Here is a 17,098-nt window from a genome sequence, read left to right on the forward strand (position 1 = left end):
CGTCTGGCCCCTACCCCGCCTGCACTGACCAGTGAGGTTCCTGGGCTGCCTCAGGTCCAGCTGCAGTAAGGTGGGTGGGGTGTGTGGCCCAGGGTGGGCCTCCCCGTGGCTTCCCTCGGTGGGAGCCCCCAGAGAGGCAGCCCAGGCCGGGTGCTCCGACAGCTGGGACACAGCATGCAGGATCCCCATGGGGGAATAGCAGGGGTCTGGGTGCAGGAAAGGGAGGGGCTGAGTAGGGGCAGAGCCTGTTGAACAGTCAGGAACCATAGGGGAAGCTGGGGATTTGAGGGCCCCAAACAGCTGACCTTAGCCCAGGACAGAAGGAGGGTCCAAGGGTAGAGGTGGGAAAGCAACTGAAGAATGGCTAGAGTCCATACTGGCAGGGCGCCCACTCCCCCACCAACACAAGGGACAGACCCAGCTGTCCTGCTTCCTCTCCAGGGCTGGGCAGTCTCTCTCCCGGGCCAACAGCATATCCCCTTACCTCCTGGTGGAGGCAGAAGGTAGGTGGCCAGAGGGGGTCCAATCTGGGGGCTGGGGGCAGGAGCAGGGGCCGGAGTGGCCATGGGGTGGGCTGTCTGGTTCTCTCCTGTGTGGGGAGACACAGATGGGCTCCCCCACTTCTTGGAGCACTTCCTGTCCCATGACTTTGGGGGGCGGGGGCCTGAGAACAACCCCCAGCAGGAAAGCCCCCTCCTCCCTAGTGTGAGTTGGGGTTTTCAGTCTCATTGAACATTTAGAGAACAGAAGAAAACTGCCTGTCTGAAGCCACCTCAGGGCTGGACCCAAGCAGCTGCCTCCCTGATCCATGGCTGTGAGACTAATAGGGCAGGTCTGCGAGCCTCTGGGTGGAAGCACAGTGGGCCTGGGGTTTGGAGAAGGAAAACTGCCATGCTCTTGTGTAGTCAGCAACTTGCACCATGGTCTATGTTGGTCTGTCCTAATCTCAGCAGAGAGGGGTGAGGGGAAGGAATTGTGGCCTGGGGGTGCACTTTCAGGCCCATAAATACATCCATTTTTGAGCCTTTTCCTGCTTCAACGATAACTCAGTTTCCAGTAAAGATGCTCTTGAGAAAGTCCAGCAATGCCTTGTCTGCTCTGAGGGGGACAGGGGAGCCCCAGGAGAACCAGAGGGCAGAGTGCCTGGGGGCAGCGAAGTAGGACATCCACATGGCTGCTCAACCAGAACCACTCCCACTGGGGGGCCCATTCCTTGCCTCCCTGAGTCTGGGGCACTGGCCCTCAGAACCCCCAATGCTCCCCTCCTGCTCCCTCTCAGTCCCCCGTCCTCCTCCCTTTGGGGCTCCTCTGCCATCCCCTAGACCCACTCACCGGACAGGATGCAGTGGCAGCACGCCGCTCCCACTCCCTCCACCAGGAACCAGCCCTGTGGGCCCAGGAGTCAGGAGTGTGTCCTGAGCCCGGCAGGCCTGTGGCCCCCCCTGCACCCCTGCCATGGCCCACCCCTTACCTGGGGGCAGCTGCCCAGGGGGCAGTAAAGGGAGCAGTGCACGGTGCGGTTGTGCAGACACTGGCACACCTCACACGGGCCCCCACGCCAGCGTTGCCCAGCGCGAAAAGCCTGACCCTGCCATCCACACTCTGCACAGGGCTCCGTCTGGCATCTGGGAAGGGTCCTGGCCTGGTGAGCAGGCTTGCCCAAGCACTGCTCCCCCATATCCAGGACTCTGTCAGGGACTGAGGGGCTTACGAAGAGTCACTCTATAACCCCATCCCACACCTGCCCCCCAAGAAATGAAATTGGTCCAAAAGAGGGGCTATCTGCACAACTCCCCCATTCAGTGAAGCCAGTCCTAGTGGCCTGGGTGGCAGATGCTGCTATGGCTCTGACGAGCATCACGCAGGTATGCCAGGGCACAGGCAGGGAACCACACCTGCCCCATATTTGTCCCTGGTCTCTGCCACCATCACTGCATCTGTGGGCTCCCTCTACCCTCCACTTGGGCCCAGAGGCATTAAACTGAAGTAGGAGAAGGTGGGCTCCCCAAAGATGTTGCGGGCATCAGGCCCAGGTGTGGGTGAAAACCCAGAAAGAAGCTCCCTATCTGGGGGCTGGTGGTGAGGCTTGGGTCCCTGCAGGTGGGAACAGTACCTTCGGGCCTTGCGGTGAATGTCCCGGCACTGACTGCCACGGCCGGAGAAGTGGGGATTGTTGGGGCTTCGAAAGGCCCACTGGATGCTGTGACTCCCACAGGGGCCCAGACACTCAGCCCAGGGGGACCAGGACGACCAGCCACAGTCCACTGAGGGAAGGCCAAAGGTCAGGTGCTGGGGCCACCAAGGCAGAGTACCTGGAGTCAGGGTCATGGCCTGGAGGAGGGGAGGATGCCTGGCCAGGTGGTCTAGGAGGGGGCCATGACCCCAGGGAAGGGCCAAGGGGCTCACCACTGCAGTGCGGGTTGGGCCGGCAGCGCCGGGGCCGCCCATCTTGGCAGATGCAGAGCTGGCAGTTGGCCTCAATGCGTTGGCCAGGCCAGTAGCGGGTGCCGTCCACAAGGCAGGGGCAGTGCCAGGGCCACACACACTGCCCTTCGCTGCCCAGCAACTGCCCCTTGGGGCACCAGCAGCCTGGGGAGGCCCAGGGTGAGGCTCCTGTCCCCAAGCACCACCCACAGCCAGCCCTGCTGCTACTCCTGGCCGGGTTTCACCTGGGCAGCAGGGCTGGTCAGTGGGGCATGAGGCCTGGCTGGAGACGTCCTCGCACGTCAAGTCGCAGGGGGTGCAGGGTCCAGAGCACCAGCTCCCCAGGGCAGGTGGCATTGGGACAGCCATCCTGAGTGCAGGGCTCTGAGCAGAATCTGGAATGGGTCACCCAAGACAGGTCCCCCACTCCCCCCATCTCCCACCCTGCAGCCTGTACACACACAGCTGCCTCCACCTCTCAGCCTGCACAGCCTGTACACACACTCTCTGCCCCCGCCCCAGCACTCACTGGTCTCGCGGGTGCTATGAGGGCCACCAGGCAGCGTGGCACAGCTCCTTCCCCCATTCTGGGGTGGGCGGCACCCTCGCTGCCGGGTTGTGGTGCCCCCACAGGGCTCGAGGCAGGGCGACCAGGCCGACCAGGGGTTCCACTCCCCATCCACTGGAAGGACGAGGCGGGCGGTGGGCGGGCAGCAGGGCTGAGGGACCCTGGCCTCCTTTGCCTCTCCCTCTAAGACCCTCCTCTCCAGGTCCTCTCTCTCCAGGCCCTGTTTCTCCAGGCCCTTCTCCTCCAGGCCCCCTTCCCTCCAAGCACCCTTTCCAGGCCCCTTCTCCAGGCCGCCCATCTTCCTAGGGCCGCCCCCCCCCCCAGGTGCCCCAGGCCGCTCACCTGGGCAGGCTGCAAAGAAGCAGGCCTGAGACTGGTGCTCTGTGCCGGGGCAGTGCTGCAGCACCAGGGGGCTAGCAGGGGAGCAGTGGCGACTCCGGCCCTGCACCCCAGGCCCGCACGTCTGGCTGCACGCTGCCCATGGGCTCCAGGGGCCCCAGCTCCCACAACCCTGCTCTTCTGGGGAGGGCCCTGTGCCCCCTGACAATTCACAGTCTGGCCGCCCATCACACACCTGGGTGGGGGGGGCGGGGTCAGGGTCCTATAGTCAGTCTACAACCCGCCTACTGCACCCACTGCTGAGGCCTCACCAGCTGGAATCCGATACAGGCACCGTCTGGGCAGGAGTACTCAGGGCATGGGACCCCTGTCCTGTTGGGGCCTCCCAGGGCTAGAAGCCCCTCTGGGGAGCAAGGGGAGAAAAGGCAGTTAGGTGGGGAGTGGGCAGTACAGGCACCACGGGCTGTCCAGCCCTCCCAACTCCGCCTCCGCAGGAACAGGGTCCCACCACAGCCCAGCTCGTCCTCGGCCTGGGGACAGTCCTGGGTCCCGTCGCAAACCCGATCTGGGGGCAGGCATAGTTCCGGAGCCAAGCCACAGGGGAAGAGGCCAGGACATGGGGGCAGCTGGGTGGGTCCTGTGGGCAGCAAGAGGTGTCCTGGGATGCCTCCGCCCCATATCGGCCGAGGGGCTGGCAGGGGAGGCCTTTCGGAGGCCCGTGGGGGCAAGGAGGCCTGGGCAGAGGAGGTGGGACCACAGCCCCCTGGGGAGGAGGACAGGACTCAGGGACTGTCTAGAAGGGGAGGAACTGGGGGCAGCTACGTGCCCACCGTGCCACTGCCCACCCTCTTGTCCATGACTGCCCAAGTGTGGGCAAAGCCAAGAGCCTGCTCCTCTCTCTCCGGGCTCTGGAAGGAGGGCCAAAGTTTTCAACTGGAATTTCATTTAAAAGATCAAAGCGCAGACTGAGGCCCCCGGATCTGAGTCACTCCCTAGCTCGCCTGCGCCCACCCAGAGGACAAAGAGCGGGAGGGAAGAACAGGCAGAAGACGAAGACTGCGAGGAGCAGGGTCAGTGCTAGGACTAAGGTCTATACCGGGGGCAGAGGTCAGCGCCGGGAACGGGCTCCGAACTGGGGGCGGGGTCTGCGCGGTGGGCGGGGTTGGGTCTCCGTGGGCAGGGCCTGAGCTGGGGGCGTAGGTCGGCGCTCTAGCTGGGTGTGCGCACGGACGGGGCGTGGGGTGGGGTGGGGAGGTGGTCTGCACTGGGGGCTGGGGCAGCGCGCGATGGGCGGGGCGGAGCGGGCGGGGCGGAGGTCTCGGGACAGTGCGGTGGGCCGGCCGGGGGCTCACCGCAGTCGCGCTCGTCGCTGCCGTCTGCGCAGTCCTCGTCTCGGTCGCAGCGCCAGCCCCGCGGGACACACTCACCGCTTCCGCAAGCAAACTCGGCGGGTCCGCAGGGCAGGGCTGCAGCGACCCAACTCGGACCCTGCCCGGGGGCTGCAGGCCTCGGCCGGTCCCGCCCCACCTCTGAGCTCCCGCGTCCCGCTGGCCTCGGCACCCACGTCTTCCCTCCCGACTCTGCGGCTCCCGCACTCTGTTGCCCTGTTGGTCTTCCAGAAGCTCTTCCCTCGCCCAGGAATTCCCAGTTGACCCCCGCAGCTTAGGGGAGGGCACGGGACGCTCCATGTCCTTCAGGCCCCTCCATTCGTTCTTTCTCTGCCCCTGCCCACCCCCAGAGTACCCACCCCAAAACACTTCCCACCAGGACGCTCTTCCGTCCTCCTGGCTCCCAGCCCCCTAGCGCCACCCTCTGCAGAACACTTACCAGGTCCGATATCGCTCGGGGGAGTTGGTGCAGTCTCCAGGGACCCAGCAGGAGGCGTGGGCAGAGAGGGGAGGGGGCAGTGCCTGGGCCCCTCATCCGCCCTGTCCGGGCAGTCCCAGACCCCGTCACACAGCTGGAAGGCACCCACGCAGCTGTCATCTGTGCAGGACACCTCTCCAGAGGTGCAGTTCGTCCGCCCTGCAGCCAGGGAGGAGATGCTTTCTGGGCACTGTGTGGGGTGCCCCACTCACAGCTTCCGCAGGCCATAGACCAAGCTGGCGAAGAAGGGAAGCCAGCACTGTTGGCAGACTGCAGCCAGGGCTAGAAGACATACCCAGACAGGATTCCTCGTCGGTGGCGTCTGGACAGTCGGGGTGCCCATCGCAGAGCAGCGCCATGGGCAAGCACTGCCCATCTGCACAGGCCAGAGATTCCTGGGGGCACGGGCAGCCCTTCTCATCTGCCCCGTCCACACAGTCGTGCTGCCCATCACAGCGCAGAGCCATAGGCAGGCATCCTCCAGAGCTGCAGGAGAACTGCCCCTCCCCACAGCCTGGGGTGGCACAGCCTGACATGGGACAAGCAGGTGAACTCAGAGCCCTGATGCAGGGTCTGATAGGTCCCCATACCGGGAAAGGCCAGAATGTCCTACCCGTCTGCCCAATCCCACAAATCCTGACTTCTGACAGATGGTTTCTCTCCAATAAACTTGGGCACTGTACAGGGACAGGCTGCATCACTCACCCTCCTCATCGGAGCCATCACCACAGTCGTCTTGGTTGTCACAGAGCCACCCATGGGGCACACAGCACCCACTCTCCTGGCATGGGACCTCTCCCTCTGCACAGCTGGGCACTGGCTCCTCACAGTGAGGACTGCCACTTCCGCAGTGCCACTGACTGTCCTGGCACGTGCTGAGCACATGGCGTCTGGGGGTCAGCACTGGGTTGGGCCCGTGGGCAGAGGGCTCCTCCTGAGGCACCCCCACTCACCAGTTCCCGCAGTCCTTCTGCAGCACAGCCCCCGGTGGGAAGAAGCTGCCCCCCCACTCGCAGGGGCAGGAGGCGGGCTCCAGGCAGGTCTCGCCTGTGGTCACAGAGGGCAGGGCTCAAAGCAAAACCGTGCAGGCTGCCACCCAGGCTGGCACTGTGGCCTGGGCCCTCTCCCACTTGAGCCGCCCCTCTCCTTGCCCCTCCCGATCTCCACACTGTGCAGCAGGGTTCCCTCGGGGCAGAAGCAGCCCTCCACGCAGGCAGCCACCTGGCAGTGCCACCTGGGCTCAGGAGCCTGGTCACGGCAGGTGGGGGGACACGTGGGGCCACAGGCATCATACAGCTGGCCCCCTTCGCACTGCACAGCTAGGGGGAAAGAGGCCTGGGTCACAGAGCGTCAGGGCACCGGGGAGCCAGCACAAGGCGACGTCTGTGCAGTCCCTGCAATGGGGGTACCTAGCGCAGACCCTCCCTGAAACTCCCTCAGGCCATGTGTAACATGCAAATTCCACAGGGGCAGCCATTTTGCATGTTTTGTTTATCTGTAAAGTGTGTGGCACGTGGTAGCAGACTTGGCGAAAGAAGCGCTACAGGAGCTGAGCAGGTGGGCGGCACTCACGGCAGAGCTCCTGGCTGCGCCAGCGCAGGCGATGTCCGTGCCGAGCGCACTCATCCGCGTAGGTGGCGATGGCCGAGCAGAGACACTCACAGTCGCCCCCAGAGTCGCAGCTGGAGGGAGAGGGGCTTAGCTCAGGAAGCCCTGCGCTCCCTAGACACCTGCTCTAGCCCAGCCCCAGCCCCCGCCCGACCCGACCCGCTCCAGCACCCCCCAGAACACGCCCCACACCCTCTCCACCCGGCAGGCCTCGGCTCCCAGGTTCAGCTCCCAGTCCAAGCCCCGCCCCCATCCCCTCCGGCCGCTGGATGCCCCTTCCTCACCCGCAGGCTTCGTGCAAGCACCGCTCGTAGTGCGTCTGCGGAGGCACCTCGGCGTGGCACGCTGCGAAGACAGCATGCAGCAGTACCCCGCAGCGCGCCCGGGCCCAGTCAGCGCGGTGGGCATTCACCTGCAGGGAGCGGGGCACAGTTGTTCTTTGCTTCTCTGCACAGCCAGCGGCCCCCTAGCTCCTGGGAGCCCCTGAAACTCCCCCCCACCCCGCCCCAGTCCCTGGCCCGCTGCCGTTGTCCCTCACGGTGCAGGGATGCGGCATGTCTCCGGGCTCTGGGCAGAGGGGCTGGAGGCGCCAGGAATGGGCGGCCAGCTCCGCCGTGGGCTCCAGGACTCCCTGGCGGCTGCTCAGGTCGTTGCTGGCATCTCCATCAAAGTTTCCGCACAGCCCCGCCACGCGGCCGCGGAACTGCGGGGGCAAGTGCACCAACACCCGGGTGCCTGGAGCGGAAGGTGGCAGGGCTGCATTTGGGGAAGCGGCCCTGGGCCTTCTCTGGGCGGGCTGTCACATCTGCAGCCATACTCCTAAGACTGGCGGCGGATCCCTCTTTTCTGCGGGCGTCAGGGTGATGAGTGAGGAGAACTGTGTTTTGGGGGTCAGGGGAGAAGTGGGCACCTACTCTCCTAGCTATAGCCAGGTGGTCAGATTCCGAAAGCAGTCAGTCTTGGGGACTCAGGACAAAGACAGGACAAAGTCAGCCCCAGGCCTCCCCACACTCTGCCCTTATGAGGGTTGTGCCATTTCCCTTAATTTCTGTCACAATTTTTTCCAAAATGCCAACTGCTGTTTGGGTGGTGGGATGTTAGGAGATTTATTTTCACTTCTTTCTCAAATTTGGTATATTCTAAAAGTTTCTTTGGTGAGCAGGTATTGTTTTCACAATGAAGGAAAACGTTTACAATTATAAAAACACAACTTGGGAACTCCAGCTGAGTGTGATTGAGGGCAGGTGGAGCTCTGGCTGAGGTAGGGGAAGAGGCAGGGTCTGGGCCAGCCTTGCTGGGACCCCCACCCCAGCCCTGAGGCCGCCAGAAGACAGTTGGCCAGGTGTTGGGAGTCGGGGCCAACACTCAAGCCCAAGGTGCTGGAACAAGGGGAGGGTCGATGGGGTTGCTGGGGCCTGACCTCCATCTCAGAGCAGGCTGAGGCCCAGGCAAGTCCTGAGCACCAGGAAGAGGCCAGAGTAACGCAGGCTCAGCCCAAGGCCTGTGTAAATCTTGGGGGGTGAGATGGGCACCCCGTTCACTGTCACGGCCCGGCCTGTGGAGGAGGAAGTGGCATCAAGGGCGGAGGGGCACACCCAGACCCCCAAGGCTCTCCCTAGCCTCTGCTGAGCCTTTCTTTTGCTTCTTGAGCTACAGAAGCCCAGGCAAACTACGGGCCCCCTTGGGGTCTCGGTTTCTTGGAGTCTTCCAGAATCTGGGTCCCCAAGGCCAGGGAAGGGCACTGTGGTTGTGCCTGCCCAGCCACGCCCACCCTCTGGGACCACGGCCACCTCGGAGCAGATGTATGATGGTGCCCTCCAGCTGCAGACTCAGCGCCTTGGTGCAGACAAGGCCACTGGCCCCACAGGGCAGGTTTTGGGCTGACACAGAGAAACGGCCAGCAGCCTCCCGCACCAGCAGGTACTCGCAGGCCCCAGGGAAGGTTATCGCCAGCCCATCAAATGTGACATAGTGAGGGGCGCCTGAGGCCTGGCAGTGACCCCCACACTGATGACCCGTGCAGTGCCACTGCCGGCCCTGGCACACGCTGTGGGCGAGGAGGGAAAGAGGCAGTGTCAGCAAGGACAGGCCTGGGCTGTGTCCAGGATTTGGAGGGTTCCCACTGGCCCCACCAGGGCTCCAACACATTCGCTGCCCAGACCGGATGCCTCCTACCACTCCAGCCTCTTCCAAGGGAAAGATGGGGTTCAGGAGAATGACACTTTGGGAGGTAGGGTCACAGGTCACAGGGCTTCAGGGCACAGGGCTTGGGTGTACCAGACATTGCAGTCTTCCTGGATGGTGGCATTGGGCGGGTACCACCGCCCGCTGTGGCGGCAGGGGCAGCGCTCAGTGGGCACACACTGCTCGTCCTGAGTGGAGGTGGGGGAGAGAGAGCTGAAGGGGCTGCCAGGCAGAAGCTGGGGGCAGCCCCATGTGGTTCCTCTCCAACCTCACCAGCAGCACGGTGCCCGGGGGGCAGACACAGCCTGCAGGGCTGCCCATGGGGCAGGTGTGGTTGGCACTGGGGCTGTCACAGGTGAGCAGGCAGGTGCCAGGGACGTGGATGAGCCCACGGGGACAGAATGCCTGCTGCGGGGGGCAGCGGTGCGCTGTGCAATTCCAGAGGCCTCTTTTCTGGCAGATGCTGTGGAGGTCAGAGTGGTCAGGGTCAGGTCTGATGTGGGGGAGCCTCACAAGCCCAGGCATCCAGGTCCCCTGATGCTGAGTGGGATCCTGCCCTGACGGTCCCTCTTCCTTCCTTGGCTCCAAAGGGCCCTTCTCCAGCTCCAGGAGTGGTGGAGGTATCCAACACCCCATGCCCAGCCCAGCAAAGGGCATTCACCATAGCCCTCACCCACCCCAGGCCTGAGTCTGTAACGCCTTCAGCAGAGCCTGGGCCACACCTCAGGAGCTCCAGGGTCTGGCTCAGTCCCTCACCAGTAAAGTTCCTGCTCTGTAGAGTGGATCGACTCTCCCACTCCCCACTTCACCACATCTAAGGAGTGTGTATGAAAGTTCGTCTAGGACCTGAAAGTGTGACTGTCATCCCTGAGCTCATGCTGAGGTCCCAGAGCAACACAGCCTGACCCCTTTCTTGCAGCTCCCCCCCCTTCACCCCAATTCTTCCCTCCACCCAGAGGCAGAGACCCTCACCAGCGGCTGCAGTCCTTCATAGTGGTGCTGCCAGGGGCATGGCGGTGGGCTCCCAGCTGGCAAGGGCACAGGCTGGGGGGCACACACTGGCCTGCGGGGTCCCACAGCAGCCCTGGGGGGCAGTTACACCCAGGCACGCAACCGCCCAGCCCCACACAGTTCTCAGGCTCCCCGCAGTTTCGGCCGCATGCTGGGGCACACTCCTGGTGCTCCTGGCCACCAGGACATGTGACAGCTGGGCAGGGGATGCAGACAGGTCAGGGCATGGCACACAGACAGGTCAGGGCATGGCATGGCCAGCTTTGCCACCCCGGGGACCCCCCCCCACAGGAAGGCAGCCCACAATCTGCACAGGTGGAGGTCCTCCAGAGACTTTACTGAAAGGGGGCCAGGTGAGGGAGCTGTAGTTGGGCGGAGAAGCACTCACGGCAGAGGGTCTGGCTCCTCCAGGACTGCAGGGCGCCCTCCTGGGCACAGCGGTGGGCATAGGCTGAGAGCAGGGGGCACAGGCAATCCTCGCCCAAAGTGCAGCCACACACAGCTGCCAGGCAGCGCAGCCAGTATGGCTCCCTGTCCACTAGCCCATGGCACTTCTGGGGGCGGAGAAATGGGTTGGCTCCCCCTCCACAGACCCCCATGCCCTTGATCCCCACTGCCCCTCCCTGTGACGCCACGCTCCCTGAGTTCCCAAATGATTAAAAAGGTAGGTCGGGCAGGCAAGGTCCCCGTACAAACGCAGGAGCACTACCCTGCTACCTGGAAGGCTGGGTTGTGCAGGGCGGCGCAGGCTGCCTCCGCGAAGGGGCGGCGCTGGGTGTGGGTGCTGCATGGATGCAGTAGTGCTGCGTCCCCAGGGGGGCACCTCCCCTCGCCTGCCACCTGGAACTTGCTGGTGAAGGCAGCTACACTGGTCTCCACATCCCCAGCAGGGGTCAGGAAGTCATCTTGCTGGTTCCAGGTAAAGGTGCCACACAGACCCTGCACCTGGGGCAAGTGGGTGTGGCGGTCAGACCTGACCCCTAGGCTGGCCGCCACTCACCCCTCCCAGCATACCTGGTAGGCATAGTGGGGCTCCAGAGTGATGTAGGCTGCAGGGTCAGACACACCCCAGAGGACCTGGGCCCCGGGCCAGCGCAGCAACAGGAAGCTGTAGGAGGCTCGGGTGATGCTGAGGTTCCCAGCACCATGCCAGGGCACGGCCACCTCCTGCCCATCCACCAGGACAGCGCCTGGAATGGGAGGTCCCCGAGGTCACCAGGCCTAGTGAGCTCCCCCAGCCCCAAGACCACCTCCGCACCCATTTTGCCTCTATCTTCCCCTATGCAGTCTGAAAGCAGGGGGAGCTGGGCCGAGTGACCAGGGACAGACCCAGGGGTAGGGATATGGCGTGCCTCCTGTGTGTGGTGCTGGTTGTGCTGGGAGGCACCTAGCACCTCTCCTAGTGGTATCTTCCCTTCCCCTGGAGAGAAGGCAGAAGGTGCCTCAGACTCCCCACAGAACTGTCTGCTTCAGAGACTGGAGGGGGAGCTGAGGCTGTGAGCTCTGTGCAAAGGGATCTGGGGTTCAGCTCAGAGACACAGGGAGCTGGGGACAGGGCTGGGGACAGGGGTGGTGCCAGAGGCCACCTGGGCCCAAACTGCACCCCTGAGGCTGATGGCTGTCGGCAGGAGCCCAGTGGACGTGGGGGAGGTACAGCAAGGTTACCTGAGTCGCTGAGCTGGATGTGGGCCCCCTGCAGAGAGGCCAAGATGGCGTGGAGGCAGCTCCCAGACTCACAGGCCCCATGCTCCAGCTCAATCAGCAGCTGCCCCTTCACGTGGTCCTGGACAGAGAAGGAGGGCAGATGGGGGTGGGACAGAGATGGAGAGGTCTGTGGTGGCCCTGACTGAGGCCTGACCATGGAGCCTTGCTCTGTGGGGTGTCACCTGCCCCCCATGCATACACTCCCACTGCCCTCTGCTCACCTGCACCAGGCCATAGCGGCAGCCTCTGCTGCCCCGGAAGGAGAAGCCCCGTCCATCAAAGGTGAGGTAGTGTCCATCGGCTCCCACAGAGCACTGAGCCGGGCACTGGGCCTGGGCACAGTGCCAGCGGCCATCCTGGCACACACTGCAGTCACACAGTGGAGGGCACCCTTGTACCAGCCTGGCCCCAGCCCACCCACCCATGGCCCTGTTCCCCATCCCCACCAGGCCACACCAGACAAGCTGAAGGCATCTGGTGGAGGGCACAAGGGTCATCGCCTAGGCCATGGGAGGTCAGAAATGGCTTGTGAGGGAGGCACCAGGTTGGGGAGGTAGTTTGAGGAGGGGAGCTGTGCCCCCCACCCCAGGTCAGGCCAAGCCTGGGACCCACCAAGGGTTGCACAACTGGTACACGGTGTCCCCTGGGGCATAGCGCTGGCGCCGGTGGTAGCAGGGGCATTGGGCAGGTGGCACACAGAGGGTGCCATCCCAGTACAGGCCAGGCGGACACTCGCAGCTGCTCACACACTCCTCCCGGCAGGACCGTTCCCCGCCCTCGCCAACGGCCGAGCAGCTGGGTGGGCAGGAGGACACGCAGTCCGAGTAGAGCTGGCCCCCAGGGCACAGGCGCTCTGTGGATAGGGGGGAGTGAGGCTGGGGGACTCTCCCCCAGGACACAGGCATTCAGTGGACAGGCAGGGGTGGGGTAGGGGAACGTAAGACCTCCCATCTCTGCCCACCTTCCACCTTCACCCACTTGTGTCCACCTGCATCCACCTCCTCCTACTTCTACCCACCTGTGCCCACCTGTGTTCACCTGCAACCACCTTCACCCACCTCCTCCTGGGGCCACCACTGGGCTAGCCTGAGAGGGTGGGGGTCACAGGGATGGTGCTGGGGGTGGCCATGCCCTCAAGAAGTGGGCAAGGAGAGGTGGTTGTGGAATAAGGGCCTGACGATACCACAGAAGCCAGGCTTCCTCCAGTGGATGTGGATGCCCTCCTGGGCACAGTGCTGGGCATAGTTTGCCAGGGTGGCACACACGGCCTCCCGCCGCCCCGCCTGCTTGCCGTCTGCTGCCCCGGCACAGTAGGCGAAGAGACAAGCCTCATGGTACCCGGTGGGGGCCACCTGGTACAAAGCGAGAGGGCACATGCCTTGCCTCTGGCCCCAAGAGCCTCCCACTGGCCCTGACTCTGTCACACCAGGACTTATGGCTGTTTCTCTCCAGGGGATAGAGTGACCAGGTCACACACAGCATCATCAGGGTGAGGCCTTTCCATCCCACTGGCTCCCTCACCCTCCTGTCTCATACCTGAATGTGGCACTCTCTGAAAGGACTGCCCAGGAGCAGGTGGCACACATCCTGGGCCTCAGCCAGCAGCCGGGATGCCTCTTCCACACCCCCCGGGGGCCTCTTGCAGACTGGAGCAGCCTCCGGGGCGTCCACACACCCAGGCTGGGAACAATTGGGGGCAGGCACCAGGGCATCAAGCAGATGACCAACCTTCACATACCCGTCGGGGCGTCCCAGACACCCCAGGTGAGCAGGCAGCAATGTGGCCCCCAGGGGGGGCAGGGGAGGGCAAAGAGTCCCAATCAGCCCGCATCAGGGGTCAGACAACGAGCTCGTTTGTCTCTTCCCCATCTTTTCCCCTTCCCCCCAACCCTGATTCATAGAAGCAGTTGGGGACCCTGCCTCTCTCCCCATGGGCTGGCAGAGACTGGTCCATGCGAACCTAGGGGAGCAGAGGCTTAGGGTGCGGGAGCTGGGGATCCAGGTCTGAGATTGAGGGTGGGGTTCTGCCTCACCTCAGAGTCGGGGAGCCTCCAGGAATTCCCAAAGGTGGCAGCTAGCACAGCCATCCTCCCACCTGGCTCCAAAAAGTCATCTGAGGACAGGCAGTGAGGCAGGGTGCTGGGTCTGGGATCTGTCCACCTGGGCCTCCATGCCAGCCCCACCCACACTGCACTCACTCACCCTCCGGCTGGTCATTGTAGAGCCCACACAGGCCTTGCGTCTGCCCGCGGAGCCCAGGATCCAGGGAGATGGACACAGAGCCAGCCCCATCCAGCCTCACGATGGCCCCCAGATCCCCTGACAGCACCAGCCAGTCTCCCTGCCACTGCAGGCTCATCCCTGCCGGAAGAAGGTCTCGCACCTCATTGGCAGACCACCCCCCATTCCATCCCATCCTACCAGGGGGCAGAGAGAAGGAACGGAGCCCTCAGAGCCCTAGTGCTCTCAGCACTTAAGACTAAAGCAGAGTCTATCCCCTCACAGCGCTCTTTGAGAAGCTCATGGACAGAGTAAAATACAAGTCAGCGATGACACACACCCGCACGCACACACGCACACGCACAACCTCATAAACACTCACAGTCCCACATACACAAATACACTCTCACACATACTACCTCACACACTCGACATACCTTACACATACATCTTCACACACACACTCACACACACACCCTCACACACACACACATAGACACCAGAGACAAATCACACACACCTTCTCACACACACACCACAGACAACACACACACATACCACAGACAACCTCACACACACCCTCTCACACACACACACCACAGACAACCTCACACACACCCTCACACACACACCACAGACAACCTCACACACACCCTCTCACACGCACAACACAACCTTACACATACCCTCACACACACACATATACACCAGAGACAAACTCACACACACCCTCTCACACACACACCACAGACAACCTCACACACACACCACAGACAACCTCACACACACACCACAGACAACCTCACACACACACCGTAGACAACCTCACACACACACTGCAGACAACCTCACACATACCTTCTCACACACACAACACAACCTTACACACGCACACCACAGACAACCTCACACACACCCTCTCACACACATACCACAACCTCACACACACCACAGACAACCTCGCACACACCCTCTCACACACACAACACAGACAACCTTACACACACACTCTCACACACACACATATACACCAGAGACAAACTCACACACCTCTCACACACACACCACAACCTCACACATACCTTCTCACACACAACACAACCTTACACATGTACACCACAGACGACCTCACACACACCCTCTCACACACACCCCAAAGACAACCTCACACACACCCTCTCACACACACACCACAGACAACCTCGCACACACACAACCTCACACACACCCTCTCACACACACACCACAGAAAACCTCACACACACACCACAGACAACCTCACACACACCCATCATAGACAACCTCACATACTCTCTCACACACCCATCACAACCTCACACATGCACACACTCACATGTATGCACTCACACACACACACAACCTCACACACTTTCACACCACACACACACCATAACTTCACACACACACACTCACACATGTACCTGCTGATCCTACCTTACCCTATGAGTCCCAACCAGGAATATGGTTCTGGTACTAGAAACTTCCCACCCATTATCAAAGGCACTTCCTCAAGAAGTCCCCGTGAGGCAGAATTGGCCGCACCAAATGCGCAGCAGGGGGAAACAGGGTCAGAGAGGCTGGGTAGAGAGAGTTGCCCAGTCGCGCAGTGAGGTGATAGGTGGGGGGCAGTGGCCTCCATCCCGAGGCGCCCTCCCCTGACTCCCACACTCCCTTACCATGGAGCATCCAGGACTCCTCTTTGGAGATCAGCACCCCATTCACAGAGACGTTGCCACCCTGAATCAGTGCCTCCTCTGGCCCCATTGTCACCCGGACCTCAGGAGATGTGCAGGAAGGGGTCAACGTGATCCCTCTCCACACCCAGCCCCCTCAATGTCCACCCAGTCTCCTTCCCTCACCAGCTGGCAGTGCCCAGGCTGGGAGCAGTGCCCCCCAGGCAGCAGGTGGACGGCCCAGCTGGAGTCAGCAGCACCCGCCAGCAGGTAGGTGCATCGGCCCAGGAAGTGGAAGTGACGCCCGTCAAAGGTGCGGTAGTGGAAGCCAGACCAGGTGGCACAGGTGGCCAAGGGGCGCTGGCGCTGGCTCCAGAGCTGGCCCACAGCCCCTGCCAGTGGCTGCAGGGTCGCTAGGGTGGGGGTGCTGCCTAAGGAAGGGCACCACTGTGAGCATCTGACTGTGGGGTGGGAGCATGAGTGGGGCTACCAGGCCTCTCTCGAGTGGGTGCAAGAGGGGGTGTAGGCTCCTTGGTGGGCAGGGGACACAGTGGGTGCCCCAGGAGGGCCTTGGGGCGGGTGGAGCAGGCACAGGGTCTGCACCCACCTTGGGGGGGCTGATGGGAGCAGTGGATGCAGGCCTGGGAGCTTCCATCCTGCCAGCTGTGCCCCCAGACCTGGGCACAGCACTCCTCCAGGCTTGCTGCTGGTGCATGGACCACACCTGCCCACAGCTGGCACTGCCCTGTGGCAAAGCAGTGGCCACTGGGGCTGGATCCTTCGAGGACAGTGGTGGCTGGAGAAGAGGTTGGTGACTCAGGCATGGGGTGGGTGCAGCCTGGCAGCTCCAGGAAACCCCAGGTCTGGGTGGACTCCCCACCCAGGATCCCGCAGCTAAGCTTACCCAGGGAGCAGTGGGCACCCCCCCAGCCTGGGCAGCAAGCCCTCACAGTACGAGTCCGGGCAGCGGGCCGGGTTTCTGGGGGCCTGGGCCATGGAGCAGGCAGAGAAGAAGAGATGTTAGAGCCAGCCCAGAAGCCACAAGGAAGGCTGTGTGGTTTGGTCACTACTCTACTCCTCTGACCCTAATTTGGCCCTGATTCTCTTGAGAAGTCTGGATAAGATGATCCCTCAAGTCTCCTGCTCTGCCTTGCTGGCAATTCCTGATTCCAGCTCCTCGGTCCATGGCAGACCCAGGGAGCAGCACAACACCCCCCTGCTCTGGGCCCCACGTTTGAGGCACTGGCCCACTCCGCTCCTTCCCTCAGACAGCCCAGGGCCTGTGCTCCACTCACCTGTAGATGGGACAGAGCCTGAGGTCGGAGGTGAGCCGGCCATTTGTCCTTGGAGGCGGGCCCAGGAGCCAGCCCAGCCGGAGGTGGTGGTAGAGGCTGGCACAGGGCACCAGGTCCTCCTGGCGGGGTGTCACCAACTCCTCCACCCAGACAGTTTCAGTCTGCTCACACCACCGCCTGCGGGG

At 62.9% G+C, this 17,098-nt stretch overlaps 1 protein-coding gene across 1 annotated transcript in view; it reads right to left on the bottom strand.

Annotated features, from left to right (window-relative positions):
* Positions 1 to 17,098, bottom strand: part of LOC126082095 (SCO-spondin-like) — a 43,905-nt gene that overhangs the window by 26,640 nt on the left and 167 nt on the right. Inside the window, 41 exon segments of the mRNA XM_049894541.1 lie at positions 30 to 206; positions 485 to 589; positions 1,333 to 1,387; positions 1,472 to 1,625; positions 2,114 to 2,264; positions 2,407 to 2,610; positions 2,670 to 2,751; positions 2,753 to 2,808; positions 2,954 to 3,106; positions 3,335 to 3,566; positions 3,643 to 3,734; positions 3,840 to 3,968; positions 4,684 to 4,797; positions 5,159 to 5,356; positions 5,493 to 5,726; positions 5,903 to 6,072; positions 6,151 to 6,244; positions 6,367 to 6,516; positions 6,770 to 6,879; positions 7,090 to 7,217; positions 7,344 to 7,540; positions 8,226 to 8,360; positions 8,596 to 8,852; positions 9,083 to 9,177; positions 9,263 to 9,452; positions 9,962 to 10,196; positions 10,389 to 10,554; positions 10,718 to 10,945; positions 11,015 to 11,190; positions 11,666 to 11,783; positions 11,926 to 12,070; positions 12,317 to 12,557; positions 12,888 to 13,056; positions 13,241 to 13,384; positions 13,738 to 13,817; positions 13,907 to 14,065; positions 15,622 to 15,721; positions 15,805 to 16,049; positions 16,226 to 16,414; positions 16,523 to 16,605; positions 16,914 to 17,090. Of these exon segments, the coding sequence (XP_049750498.1) occupies positions 30 to 206; positions 485 to 589; positions 1,333 to 1,387; positions 1,472 to 1,625; positions 2,114 to 2,264; positions 2,407 to 2,610; positions 2,670 to 2,751; positions 2,753 to 2,808; positions 2,954 to 3,106; positions 3,335 to 3,566; positions 3,643 to 3,734; positions 3,840 to 3,968; positions 4,684 to 4,797; positions 5,159 to 5,356; positions 5,493 to 5,726; positions 5,903 to 6,072; positions 6,151 to 6,244; positions 6,367 to 6,516; positions 6,770 to 6,879; positions 7,090 to 7,217; positions 7,344 to 7,540; positions 8,226 to 8,360; positions 8,596 to 8,852; positions 9,083 to 9,177; positions 9,263 to 9,452; positions 9,962 to 10,196; positions 10,389 to 10,554; positions 10,718 to 10,945; positions 11,015 to 11,190; positions 11,666 to 11,783; positions 11,926 to 12,070; positions 12,317 to 12,557; positions 12,888 to 13,056; positions 13,241 to 13,384; positions 13,738 to 13,817; positions 13,907 to 14,065; positions 15,622 to 15,721; positions 15,805 to 16,049; positions 16,226 to 16,414; positions 16,523 to 16,605; positions 16,914 to 17,090 (6,317 nt within the window).

Source organism: Elephas maximus, chromosome 8 (assembly GCF_024166365.1).
Source record: "Elephas maximus indicus isolate mEleMax1 chromosome 8, mEleMax1 primary haplotype, whole genome shotgun sequence".
Lineage (NCBI taxonomy): Eukaryota > Metazoa > Chordata > Mammalia > Proboscidea > Elephantidae > Elephas > Elephas maximus.